This window comes from Solenopsis invicta, chromosome 9, assembly GCF_016802725.1.
Source record: "Solenopsis invicta isolate M01_SB chromosome 9, UNIL_Sinv_3.0, whole genome shotgun sequence".
Taxonomy (NCBI): Eukaryota; Metazoa; Arthropoda; class Insecta; order Hymenoptera; family Formicidae; genus Solenopsis; species Solenopsis invicta.
Genome location: NC_052672.1, coordinates 8,178,608 through 8,193,724, shown reverse-complemented (window position 1 = coordinate 8,193,724; position 15,117 = coordinate 8,178,608). Strand labels below are relative to the sequence as shown.

The following is a 15,117-nucleotide window of genomic DNA, read 5'->3' as shown; positions in this document are numbered from 1 at the left end:
AAATCGATTGAAACTGTACCAACGTAACGAAGCCGGCCACAGTTACTGGCTGGACAAAGGTCCTGCTGCCGAGACGAATTTTCAGAGGTAGACATCTGCGAGCTGATGATTCCTTGGTGAACTTGAATCCGCGCCCGCGCATATATGATTTAACAAAATTTTTAGTAGTAGAGAACTACTACTAACTGCGAATGTTTTTGATTTTTGTACAGCGTATATATTGTTTCTCACTCTTCTTGCGACAGATGCTCACGCAGAGCGAACATTTTCCAAATTAAAAATTATTAAAAAATTATCTAAGAAGCACCATGTTTCAACATCGCCTGTCAAATCTAAGTATTATATCTATCGAAAAACGCAGGGCGAAGAATCTTGTTATAGATGAAATAATTCAGTCGTTCGTTAATGCAAAGACGATAAGAAAGCTGTAAAGCAAGATCATGCCACTTTTCTTTTTTTAAATTTCAAACTAATTATTAACATTTTTGTTATTTATTTTCTTTATTCTTTTTTTTAAGCAGAAAATTAAATGTCTGTTGCTTATTTGTGATAGTTTGTAAGAGAAAGTGTTACTTTTCTCTTTTATGACTTTACATATTTCGTAATTTATAGCGCTTATAGAATTTTAACCCACTGCACTCGAAAGTGTTAGTATAATACTTTCCGTATTATTTCTTATTTTAAAAAAATATAGTGTATAGTTACATAACTGGATTTTTATTTTACGATATTTAGAGCGCCTAAACTTAATGTAATTACTAAAGAAAAAGTATTACAATTATTTTTTTCAATGAAAGAGTCTTCATAAGGTCATGCTCACGGGTCCAAATTTTGAAGTTCCGCCATTGCTTCATTCGAATTCGGTATTATAGGTTTCGTTTCGTGTTCATAGTTGTTCTGAGATAAAGGTATTTCGTTCCGTATTTGAGACATATTCGACTTCTGTCTTTTCCTAAAATTACACGCAGAAGACTTAATTTATACTTGACCAAAATATACTTTATATTATTTATAAAATTAAATGCTTTAAATATATTTAAAAGGTTTAAAATTATTGATAAATAGATAAGACCAGAAGTATTATGATCTTTGCTGCTCTTCTAAAAAGTAAAACGAAAAGATATTATTGTTTTTATTGTTTGAGTTTATGAACACACGTAATATTAAAAAAATATTACCTTCGGTAAAAATAGAAAACTGCTCCTGTTACGAGGAGTAATATTACAGATATTGGCCATGCTATGTAATGTATCGATAGATTCGAAATATCACCGACGTAAACCAATTTTGCAAGAATGATCGGCAGGTTAGTTGAATTTTGTTCGACTACTATAATTAGTATTTCATAAAACTCTCCATATTTTAAAGGGCAATTGGTCGAATTGCCGTAAATTTCATTGTCGCCGACCCTGAATCGTTTACCAGCTAATTCATTGGTCTGTCGCAAGTAAAAGCAAAAATATTCGATTATGCAGATACATAAAAAGATGTTATGTTATTAATACTGCAGTGATTTATGTAACATTATTCTTATTTTAATAAACATAAAATAATTACGCAACTATTACAGTTTTCATATAACTCGACTTATTTAATTATAATTATATATATTAATTATTAATTAAAGTTTATTTATTACTTAGTATTTCTACATATAGAATTTATGATTATTTTATATATTTACCGAAACTTCAGCGGCTTGCCAAGCGATTTCCTTCGTCTTCACACTTACTAGCGTTTGTAAATTCTCTGGTATTTCCGAATATTTTTCGCAGGTATTAGGACCTTTTACAAAGATGTGCATCATACTGTCTTGTGTATCGTTTGAAACAGATGGTATATTTATTAATATCGTGGAATTCGAATCATCTTCCATGACTTCTAGAGTATTATCAAAAACTATGGCTGAAGGTGTATTGATCTTTATGAACTTTGTGCTGCTAGACTCGTTCGCAACTGTTACAGCTTGAATTTGAATCGTGTATTGCGTTGATGGGTACAAATACAATCGTTTGCTATAGTTACGCATGTATTGTGTCACTGGATATTCTATTGTTTCGTTCTTAAGCGATTGGGAAAAGCGTGTTCTTAAATTTGAGGAGATTTCTTCTATCCGAATGCGAAATGATTCAAGATGACCACCTGTCTTCCAGGGATGAAGCCACTTTAGATCAATCACACTGTTGTTATTCATCGTGAAAGTATAATTCTCAGGTGCGTCCGGCGCTAAAAACGTAATCAGATTATAATTATAGTTCTGGAATAATAATTTCTTTAATTTGCAACATATTGTAAAAAACTTTAACAAACCTATATAATGGTTTATTGCATACAATATAGACTAAACAATTGTGTATATATAACAAATAAAAGAAATTGTTTTTTATTAACGTTTTTGAAGATTATAGTAGATACATATAACAAAAATATTTTAATTGCAGCTAAAGAAAGTGAGAACAAAGAGATTGTAAAAAGATTATAATGTGCAACGTGTATATTATATTGATTATAATTAGTTAAAATTTAAAAAAATGTGTACCATTATTAACTTTTATAAGTTATAAAAATTATTTGTTAAGTTAGAAATTTTTTGTATTACTTGTATTACGAAGCATAACATCAGTCACGACATCTGGCAATCCTGGTTCACTAACGTTCATGTTATATGCCAAAACCTACGACATGCATTTTGCATTATGTGATGTTTATATCCTTCTCTTAAATTCTTCTGTTTGTTACGCCACATACATTATTAATGTTTATTTAAATTATATTAATATACTGTAGAATTTATTATTATTTTACCTTAATTGTTAAAGAGTGCATAGGTGGTTTTTGAACAACTTTACATAAGTAATCATCCCATAAATCACAAGTTTCATTCAATGAAACTTCGATAATTGAGCAAAATCCTTCATATTTGCCACATAAATGAATACCATAAATACGCAATTTTCCGTTGAGTGGTGGAACTGGATTTTGCCATCTCAAATATATCAAGGCAGGAGTTTGACGAGTATCAATTTCGACTACCTCTAAATTGGTTACTTTGGGTGGAGCTGTTATTTTGATTATGTTAATAATAGTGTAAAAAAGGTTATCAATCTTGCAATAATAATACCATCAAGTTTTACCTGTCGGTGGAGTTTCAAATTCATAATTTTGATAAGCGGAGGCATTTTCTTTTTTTGAATAATCTCTTATTACATATACCGTTGCCATATATCGCTCGACACCATTTAATTTCTGTTTTAATTTGTCTAAATTGAGAAAATTGAAGGAAGTTGTTTGGACGATGTTGAAAGATTTAACAGCATCACTAATTCCGCGTATCTTTATCCTGGCTTTCATTGGTCCAGAAATTGTTGTGCAATCTTCCGGTGGTTGCCATGATAGTTTCCAATCTTGTACTTTTAACTGACTAAATACTTCTAATGGTACCTCTATAAAACGATTAATCACTGTTATTTCTAACATGTTTCTTTTAAAATATTATGTATGTATTCTAAAAAATGACAACTAGTAAAAAAAAAAAATGGTTTAATAGGAGTCAGCACGGTATTTATGCAATAAATCTTAATTTGCGCAATAAATCTTAATTAAAATATAAAACATTTATATTGAAAAATCGTTTATATTTTTTGGCTCAAAATTTTGACCATTCTCAGTAAAATAGATTGGTATATTCATTAAAACTAACAGTTAGATATAATGTCGTAAATTTCAGTAAAAGTAAATAATTTAGTGTATAAATGTAGAAATGAAATAATAAAAACTTAATCGACACTTAGATGAAAAGTCATCGTATCAACTTATCATTTTAATTTTTTCAGAACGATGTAATCCGTTCAAGTTTTGACTAATTGTAAGTTTTATTGTTTGAAATTTCCATCACTTTTCACGGAAAGTTTTATTATTGAGACCACAGTTTATATATATTTGCGGTGTGAGAGTAACTATTTGTTTAAGCTCTTTTGGTATCTCTTTATTATTTATAACAGAATATTTAGTGTATTGTTATAAATAATAACAAGCCACTTTTTCAAATTAAAACCAATCTTTGAAATTTTTTTTATGATGAGACATTACCACTTTTGTTTCTTTCCAACTCATAATACAATGTAGCTACATTTTTCAAAATAATATTCATTATAAGATATATGCTATAATTATGAATATAGAATCTATCGAAGAACAATTTGATGAATATAATTATTAAGTTTTCAATTTAAATATTGATTATTAACAAAGTCAATGCTTATAATACATACATATATATGGATGAGGTTAAGACCATCTTTTCCTCTACTTGCGTATAAATATCACACCGACTTCTATTATTCCGTTTGCCTATCACCGACTTCTATTAACTCAAAAGTTTAAATTTTTGAAGGTATTTTTTGTTCATTCTTTTAGTTGAAATAAGATTATATAAATAAATTTAATATTTTATGACTTTGACATTTGAGTCATATTAATACAAATGTTATTAGAAGTTGATAAATACAGTAACAGAGGAAGTCGTTTTTAGACTTTTTTTCTGTTGTTTGAATAAAATTTATTATTTACTATGTATTTTGGCGTGAGTACGAATTCTGAATACGAATCCGGCAAGTAAATTGCTCTATAACCACAGGCTTTTGAAAAAAGTAAAGGTGTCAAAAAAAATCACGTTGCCATTTTTTATATTTTTAACATCACTTTTCTCAAAAACTTAACGTGATGAAGCAATTTGACGGATTTACATTCAACGCGCACAAATACATAGAAAATGTTAAATTTTATTTAAACATCAAAATCATGTTGCTCAGTGTAATTAATTAACTAACTAACATAATTGGCGTTATTTCTATCTGTAATAATGATTCTAGTAAATAATACAATGTATGTGTACCAGATTGTGTTGTGTTAAAAATTATCTCCGCTGCTGTGCTAAAATGACGTGTATTATGAGTTATAACTTGCGCGCTATAAGATGCATACGGATGTAAATTTGAAAATGTGATTGTTTGCTCTGCTGTAGAATTTGTAATGGTGTGATGATCTGGTGTAAATAACTTTAAATGTTTACAACCATAATACTCCACAACCTGAAAACAATACAAATCATAATAAGTTGCAACATATTAAAATAAAGCATGCAATATTAGAAATCTAATATTTAAAATAGTTGTAATTATGTATATTCGATGTTGACAATATATCACGTTATTTCGGATATTATAAAATTCTATAAAATGTAAGATAGACTAGTTTATGAAATTGAACAATTTTAATTAATTTTACTGAATAATTACGGTAAAAGAAAATTAACTAATTACTTAAGAATTTTAAAATATGGATATAACGGTACGATAGTTTGGTGGAATATGAACAATTCATTCATTTTGATTAAAATAATCAGACAAATTTTATTGCATACATTTAATTCCGACTAAAAAAAAAAACTTGTTATATCAATTGGAAGTCTGTATAGTAGATTCGATCAGCGCACATGACTTCAAAATAAATCAGAATTGTTGTAGAAATTACTAAATTCATAGAATAATTCTGATTAGCTTTAAATTATTACAGAATTAAAAATTATATAAGGAAGAGTAGTATTGTAGACGTTATGACAACTTTTATCTCCGTTATAATGAATTCTAACAATTGTTTATGGAATTATTTTTTTAATAAAATATTAATTATTAACAAAGTTATTCAATAAAAGAAAAATTAGTATCATATTATTCTCTTTTTTTCTATTGTTAAGATACATCTCTGATTTGCGTTTGTTAATGAACCCAATGTTAGGTACTTACAATGAAAATTTTTATTATAGTATATATACAAAAAATATAACTCTACAACCATCATCTGATGCTGTAAGGTATCTGACCTAAATAGGGCCCACCTAACTTATTTTATTTTTTATAAACTCTATTTATCAAGATGTTGAAATTAAAAGTAAACAAAGTGAAAATAAAATGTTTATTTCAATCACTCAACAAAATAAAATTATTTATATGTATCAAACGTTCTTAAATAAACGAAATTTTTTTAATGTGACATTGGGTCTTATAAAAACGCTTGCTTTTTTTATAACGCCCGAATAAAAAATAAATTGAACATTACATTTAAAATAATTATTAATTGCAAAAACAAAGTACCTTTATGATCTATTCTACTGTTAAACATCAATTATTTGTAATTTTATTTCTAATTAACCTTTTTACTTATAAATTCTTGGTCATTTTAATGCAACTTTAACTTCTCAAAAGTTAGTGAAATTCGTTATCCTCTATTGTAAGCATATATGCAAGCCACATATATAACAAACAAATGACAATGGCGTGGCAATAGATGTATAAGTAGGCTTTATTTAATAACTATATTATTTATAAAACGTATACATGTTCCAAAAAATCAATATATATAATTTTTTATAATTTTTTTTCTTTTTTTTCTATAGTTAGGACCAAATTGAATTTTTTATAAAAATGGCTGATTGCATCACAAGTTTTTTGTAGCACTAAACGTATTTCTGCAGGTTTTATTTTAATTTCCAATCCCTCTTTATCTACTTCCTATGATACATTTTATTGTAATTTCTCTGTTCCTCTTTATCTACTTCCTATGATACACTTCAAGTTATATATATTCTAGATAAAGCGCGTTTTTAAATGCAAAGGTAGATTCAAAGGTTGGCCTTGTTTAGTGTTGAGCCTTATTTGGCTCTACCTTATAGCAGCAGTTTTATAGATACAACTAGAAATTGTTAACTAAAACTTAGAGTTGTTAAATCAAAATGTTTTGATTGCATATCAAACTATTTGATTATAACAGAAATTCTGTTTACTTTTATCAAAGTTTGTTTAACCAAATATATCTTATTAATTCAGTTATGATTATTTTTCCGTGTAATTTTATTATGTACCTACAATTTTATTACCTTTAAAATTATTTCATATTTTACTATTTTTCCATTTGGTTGATATGGAGGTTTCCAAGTTAGGGTGACTTGTGTACTAGTTAGTAACGTACTTCGAAGCTGTACTACTCTATATGGAACTGTAAATATTTATGTAAATAAAAGATATTTATAATCAAAATATAATATATATGTAAAGAAGCATCTATATTCAAACCTTTTACTTTACATATTTTTAAAATGTAATAGAACTCACCTCCTTCAAGCGTGCGAACTTCCTGAGAAAATAGCTTGTGACTTTTATGAGATATGATCACATTAAAAAGAGTATATGACGGCAGGCTTTGTAATTTATGTGGAAAAGATGGTACTGATTTAGAAATAACTACATCATTTGAATTTGCATTGCGAATTACCAGATAATACCAACTTGCTGGACATGAATTTAATTGCTGTTATAAGAAAAAGTAGATATGAGATTGTTTTTTAAACTAAAGTAGACCAAGACGAATTGGATCAATATTACATAGATAACAAAAGATAAAGCAATAAATAAAAAATAATAGGTAAAAAACTAAAGAGTTAATTTCATTATTTAGTTTTACTATAAATTCTTATCTTTTAGATCTTTGGCTTGTGTTTTATATTAAATAATACATAAACATAATATTTCTTACTGTACAACTAAAAGAAGAAAAGCAAATTTTCCATCATTTTCAGCCCATCATTAAGGGCAAAGCGGATCACCAGTTTAAAAGAAATAAAATCTAACAAAAATAAAAATATATTAATAAACTTTTGGAAAGAGTTTATTATTCATTCAAACTCACAAAAGTGATTTTATACGAGAAATAAAATTTCTTTGCTCACTCAAACTTTACGTGTTTTTGCCATTGATACACTGATTCATACGCAGTACAGAATTGCTGTCTGTTGTTTCTGCTATACAGGGAAATAACTAGCATAATTGAATAGATCGTATGAAATAAGAAACTGATACTTAACTGTTTGAAACTTATAATGGTCTGATTTGCCCTTAATCCGATTCGTCTCGGTCTACCATATGTGATAAAATGTATAAATGTTACTTTACGTAAAAATTGAAAGAAAATCTAAACCAAAACTAAAACATAAAACATTTACATACCTTTGAATTAATACGCCAATCTATTATTATGCTGTTTTCTTCAGATGTTACATCAATGTTTTTAATTACTACATCATTAAGCAAAAAGAATTATCATACAAAATGAACCATTAGATTAAATGAAGAACTAGAATTATATTTAATGATGATAAATATTTTGACTAAAATTTCAACTTATACTCTTTATTTAAAATAATCATTTTACTAAATATAAATTATGAGATAACTGTTATTAGAATTATTAAATATCATGTTGTAACTAATAAAGTCATTGTATAAATGTAATTAATATTGACTTACAATTGCATTTAGTCTCTGCTAATTGCCAATCACTGTGTAGTAGTGCACCATCAAAATCTAAGCTGAAACCAACCTGATACGTAACACCAGGCTCCATGTTCACAAAATATTCTGTTACTTGTGTCATATTTTGAAATAATTTTTTCCACTGTTGTTGACCGTATTTGTAGTGTCCCTAGAAGAAATCATAAAATTTATCTATTATTTATTATTAAATTAATCTTTTCCTTTTATTTTGTTATTGATTGGAATATATAAATATAATATTTAGAGATTTTTAAGAATATATAGATATTTAAAGATTATCGAGCACAAATTTTGTATAATGACTAATAACTTAAATAATAAATCATATTATTTTAAACAGCATTAAAAATAAAAACATTAAATATTACCTGAATGACAAAAGAATAAAGAATCGATATTCCTTCGTATTCTTCTTTCCATGGTATGGAAATAACTGCCCAAATAGCCGTCTCGTTTGTTGAAACTATTGTAGGTGCGTGGGGTTTATCTATACCTGTAAAATAATTGATAGATTTTCACCTAATTGGCAACACATATTTAATAATTTTATTATGAATGCAGCAAACTATGTAAAAGATTATTACTCGTTTGACATAAAGGTGGTAAGTATATTTTTTTAGTATTGTCGCAACCATTATTACAAATTCCAGTTGCTTTATTACACTCTCCGTTATTTTTATACAGGCACGAGCCACATGTATTTTTGCAGCTAGGTCCATATTTGTTTGATTCACAAGCTGAAAGCTCAAATTTTACATATTCGAAAGTTTCATGCATAAAAGTAAAAATAATGCTATTATATTAGATAATTATTTACGTGTAGAACAGTTTTCTCCTACGAAACCCGGAGCACATGTGCAACCGTCTTCGTAACAAATTTCGATTCCTTTACACTCGACGTTACTATTTAGATCAGATTCACAGGAAATCGAACATTTTGGTCCAATTTTTCCTTGAGAACAGTTTTCGTCTGCGAAAAAAATTACATGTGCTTTGAAATAATTTTTAACTTGTTACTTAACATTAAGGTACGACATTTTTTATTTATATAATATGATTCATATTTGATAATAATTACCTAGATTTATATCTGGTGTGCCTTTAAAGAAAGGATCTACAATAGCGTGTTCATCATAAAATAATTTTTGACACGTCTCACTCGAATAATAACCCGGTGATTTTAGCCAAGGTTTATTAATAATTGTAATACCTTGCCTTAAAGCTCCTAAAAATACGGTTGTACATACAAATTAAATTATTTTATTAAAAAACTTTTGTAATTGTTGGACAAACGTGTTAAGTACGTAATTGGTACGTTACAAAAATTTTGAATATAAATAATCAAGAAATAGATTCCCACCAATTGGAGGACATTGACGAACGTCAGCTATTGCCCATAACGGATTTGAGCTATGATTACTGAGTTTAGGAATCAATTGAATTATGATCCCATTATAAGCATTATATTCCGTATTTGATAAATTTTTCTTGATAGTGACAGATTGCCACATAGGTAAGCCATGAATCCTTGCTTTTGATGAGCCTTTTGCGATTACTATTATCAATACTTTATTGTTCGTGAAACCACGCAACACTATATGTGCATCGCATTCGACGCAAAGGCCAACTAATAGTTGTACACATATCACTTTATCATGAACTTGAAAAATTGGACTCGTTAAAATTGCACTTTCGATAGTCGTATGCAAAAAGTCATCTGAAACACAATGTTATTTAAGAAAATTGTTTCTTTGTTACTCTTTTAATATTTAATATAAATTAATTTTTTGATTAATAGAAACTTGTTATCAAATTGTTTATACTTACATATATGAAATCGCAAGTACATCTTATTAAGGCTTCTAATCCACATGAAATAATTATTGTTTGATGGCCACTGCATGTCTGTATATGTCAAAATAGTCTCATCAGTAGTATAAACTTTTATTTCTTGTATTTTATAATTCCATGTAAGTACAAACGTTTGCCATTGATTCTCTTCTTCGAGCAGTGCTTCGTGCTGTATTAATTATTAGGTAATTTTAAAAGCAATATAAAGATCTTACAACAGTTTTTGCAAATTTTGATTTTAAAAGTTTTTTTTATAAACAAGAACAGTGCCTTAAATGATAAGAAACGTAAAAATTTTTAATTTATTTCTTTGTTCGGAATATACTTCAAATGAGGTTTGTTCGCGTTGCATCCTTTAACATTCTTTAACTCCTTCTTACTCCAACGTGCCCCAATATGTTCAAACTAATGTTGCAATTATTGATAAAATTGATCCGAATTATCCAAGTCTTCTTGGAGCATGCGACGCGAACAAACTTACTCTATTATACTAAAAAGATTCTACTCGTACTATATTAAAATAAAAAATCGCTCATCATTGTAAGCATAAAGTACATTGTACATCTATTTACCTTGAAGTGGTATTCTTGAAAAGTATCATGGCATTGAAAATATTCAGAACTTCTATCATTCACACACTTATCCAAGGATATGGAAGCTAATTTAGTAGAATCGCTCACAATGTTTATTTCGATGAAATAGCAAACATCGATGTTATTCCTATTTTCACCGTTGCAAATTAATATTAAAGGTTTTATGGACCGAACCGAAAAAGGAAGCTTTACTTCCGTAGTAAGATTAAAATCCACATGTGTATCATTAACAATTTCGTACTGTTTAAATTCTGAAAATTTTAATATATATTATTTTAATATTACATTTCTTGAAGTTGTTATAAAAGTACATTTTGTTTGGGCTATAATAATCAATTTAATCTAAAACATCTTACATATATACTATAGATATTAGTAATCTGTAGTTACTAATATCTATAGTATATATGTAAGATGTTTTAATCACTGTAGTTTTAGAATGCAGCATTTATATATGTATATCATATTTTTTTATCCAGATGCAGATTCTTACGTTCCCATCGTCTATCAAATACTGGACCCATAGGTGTTTCAAAAGAATTTGTAATGTTCCATCCGTCCTTCATCCATGACTTTAGACAATTTTCATTTGTGTTCATTTTGCAATCTATTTCATGATTTTCGAAATTATTTAAATCATGAAAAACTGAAACAATGAATATGTATATGATAAGTTTGCTGCCACAAATAAATGTGAGAATATTAAATGTCTTGCGAACGAGTCTATTTAGTCGGTAGTAAGTAGATATTAAGGAATCGTTGAAGACCTGTGTAGTTGTCCATGATTACATCATAGTTCCACACAAGAGCGCCGCCATCATCCTCCGAGAGGCATATCATTTTTACGTTATCGGACTCAGACATTAACGGCCCACGCAATACGGTTACTTTTGCGAAAATATGTAGCACTTCATTCGCGAAGATGAAGAACATTAACGTATTTATTGCTGCTTTTTTCATTGTCAATAAAAATACACGAACTGTTTATAAGAGTAACGATTATTAGAATTGAGATAAATAAAATAAAATAATTAGTATTTGTTAGAAAATGTTACAATTAACGTTATCGTCACTGTTACTTTTTGATAATAACAATAAACAAATGTTACAATTTTTTATAATGGTAATGGTATAATCAGGATTTGAATAGTCACTTTTGATAAGTATAAATTCATTATTATAATATTACATCTTACTCATTGACAACAGTAACTTATTAACTTTACTTTTTATGTGACGTGTGAATGTAACGCATTAGTCACGCATGTAACGCATTATTTATATTTTTCATGTAACAAGTCAACTAATTAGTTACTTTTACAATAAATAATACGTAATGGTAATGGGTTACTTATCAAAAGTGCTTATATCAAAGCCATATTACCATTAACGTTATAACAAATTGTAACGTCGTTATCAAATATTTATTATAAAAAAGTAAAGTAACGATTACTCGTTACTCGTAACTTATTTCCCATCTCTGAATATAATAGAATAAATATTATATACCCTCAAAATCAAATGTCAGTAGTCTACTACCAGATTCGAACAGAGCCTGACGCAAGTCTTTCAATAACTGTAGTGTTACAAATCATCAAATGAGATGACATGTATCTGTACTAAAAGCGCGTTCGAACAATACGCTGTCATCGCTGTGTAGTCACTGTGTTATCACATAAGGCTCTGTGCACAGAGTAGAGTAATGTTAGATATTTGGAATAGGAATTAAAATTTTTAAATCGGTTTTTTCAATGAATATTTTAAACGTGATACATAATGGATAAGAAGAAAACGTAAGGCATAAATGTGCTGTACAAGATACCACATAACTTATTATTTATCCATAGAATTTATTGAGAAAACTGATCCTAAAATTTAAATTCCCATTTCTAATATTTAATATTCTTTTACTGTGTGCAGGGTTTAAGTTTATCTTTACCGTTCAATAGATGCAAAATAAACAGGTACAAACATTTTTATTTTAATGCGTACCTCTAAATTTTCACGATACATGCTTAAAAGTATAAATTGTTGTTGGCATGTTCACAAATATATGAAATATGTTGTTATTAGAAATGCAACAACCAAGTCCGCATTTGTTAAATTATTACTTGATTGATACCTTCACGGTAAAATGTGACTTTCCTTCAAATTGATACCTTTAGAGTATCACAACTTTGGATAGCAACTTGCTGGTAACTTTGTAATCATTATCATTAAAATTTATGCCGTTGCGGTTATATTACCATAATAATTTGCTGGCAATACATATTGTACATTGTTTGTACGTTGTTATTAACGTCAATAAATTTAGACAAATTATATATAAGTCAAGTTGTCAGCACCATAAGATGTTACAGATTTGGGCGATTTTGTATGAACACGCTGATTTTCTCAGCATATATTATGGAATATTATCAAATATAAAGTTGGCTAGTTAGGGTTAAATAAAACCTGCGAAACAAATCACTCTCTTTTATTTAAAGATACTTACTTGTACCATATAATTTGAACGATAAGATAATAAAAAAAAATAAACCTATCGCGCACAATTCACGCTTTTTGTGAAATTATAATAAAAAGTATGAATTGTACACGATGGTCGAGATAAATACAGTCGAGAGCACTGAGGTTGCGATATATTTTTTTCCGATAAATATAAGAACGCGCGATCAAATTTAGAATGCGAATCCATGTCATGCTTTCATGAGCAAGAATGAAGTCAAATTTGCGTGTACAATATGTAACATAAATAAATTTAAACATATGTCACGTGCCGCTCGTGAAATCTGTAATAAATTTTATATTCATGAAATATAATGTTAGTAGATATTAATACGACAAATATTAAATTTTTTAATTTCTTGAATTTAGCAAATATGAATAATTCAAATAGCACAAAATATTCATAAGATTTAAAATAATTAAATTTAAAATAATTGAAATTTTTATAAATATTTACAAAAACATTTCATAAATATTTTTGTGATCTTAAATTTAAGAAGCAGTAAAGATTTATTATTAATTATATAATAAAAATATTTATAAAATATGTATAAAATATCTTAAATATTTACTATTTTACCTATTATAAGTATAATATAAAATATTTATTTAATATTTAAAAGATAAATAATATTTAGAAATATTTATCATAAACATTGTGTGCTACTTGGAAAAAAAATGTCAGGACACGTTACCTGTTTGTATACAAATGTGCCACGAATACTTCCGTAAGATCGATTTATGTGCATCTCGAAAGCTGCTGACTCTTTATTTAAAATTTGTACAAATGAGCGCATGACAGGAATTCGCGTCCTGAATTTGATCGCGCGTTCTTAAATTAATCGAAAAAAAGTGTCTTAATACTCCTGACTATACACGTTTAGAATTTGTAGTATATTAAAATTATAACATTTTAAAGAAACAGTTACAAAACAGATAACTTTTCATCAGTGCACATAATAATAATCACGCTATGTATTTTTGAAATTACAAAACTATATCACTGCACCCAGATAGTCAAGCGTGCAGAAGCAGATTTCGCGCACGGCGTGCTATTTGATCCATCTAAACTAAAAGCTTTCCTCCCTTAAATTAATATAATTCAAAATTATTTCTATTGTCTGAGAAATTTGTTATTTGCTACAAAATTTTATAAATAATTATGTCGCATAAAAATTTAATATTTGCTTGAAACAAGCAAATATAATAACAAATTATCAATATTTTTTTAAACTTTATTATACAGTATATTTTTACATAATTTTTATTTTCTGCAAAATACAAAATAATTTTTATTTTATTTTGAAAAGTAAGTCGCTCCTCTCATATCTTCAATCTAAAATCTTTATGCGATTTAAAGATTGACCGTAGAAATAGAGCACGTCATGTTTATAAAGCTTATATTATTATGAGACGAGTAATCATGATTTATCTTAAATGTAAACTATTAAATTATTCATATCTATGAAAATATAAAAATCTCAGTTGTATCCGCTCTAAATAAGTGACATGTAAGAATAAATTAAAAAAAAATGTAAACATGAAAAATGTATTCCAGAAGAATTCATAAACCTCAATAGAATAATATCTTAATTCAAGAGTATGAGCAATAATAGTTTGATAAGCAATATTATCCAGTAGTACATATAAACGATAATAATCCATTTTTTATACATTTTGAATTTTTTGCTGAGATCTCGCGCATGTATATTTGATCAAAGTGAAGACAATTATAAAATAACACAATATTAGAAAACAATTAATTAACTTCAAAGAATATA

At 27.6% G+C, this 15,117-nt stretch overlaps 1 protein-coding gene across 1 annotated transcript; it reads right to left on the bottom strand.

Moving 5' to 3' along the window:
• Positions 1 to 482: 482 nt before the first annotated feature.
• LOC105194037 lies at positions 483 to 12,463 on the bottom strand. Its single transcript, XM_039453472.1, has 21 exons — positions 12,341 to 12,463; positions 11,599 to 11,811; positions 11,325 to 11,477; positions 10,811 to 11,082; positions 10,215 to 10,407; positions 9,748 to 10,104; positions 9,466 to 9,612; positions 9,205 to 9,357; positions 8,972 to 9,124; positions 8,756 to 8,880; positions 8,361 to 8,535; positions 8,061 to 8,128; positions 7,170 to 7,365; positions 6,935 to 7,053; positions 4,895 to 5,090; positions 3,135 to 3,443; positions 2,806 to 3,059; positions 2,600 to 2,675; positions 1,685 to 2,226; positions 1,179 to 1,438; positions 483 to 952 (listed from the first exon to the last, which is right to left on the bottom strand). The coding sequence occupies exons 2-21, from the start codon at positions 11,789 to 11,791 to the stop codon at positions 817 to 819; spliced, it is 4,077 nt and encodes a 1,358-aa protein (XP_039309406.1). The 5' UTR covers positions 11,792 to 11,811; positions 12,341 to 12,463; the 3' UTR covers positions 483 to 816.
• Positions 12,464 to 15,117: the final 2,654 nt, after the last annotated feature.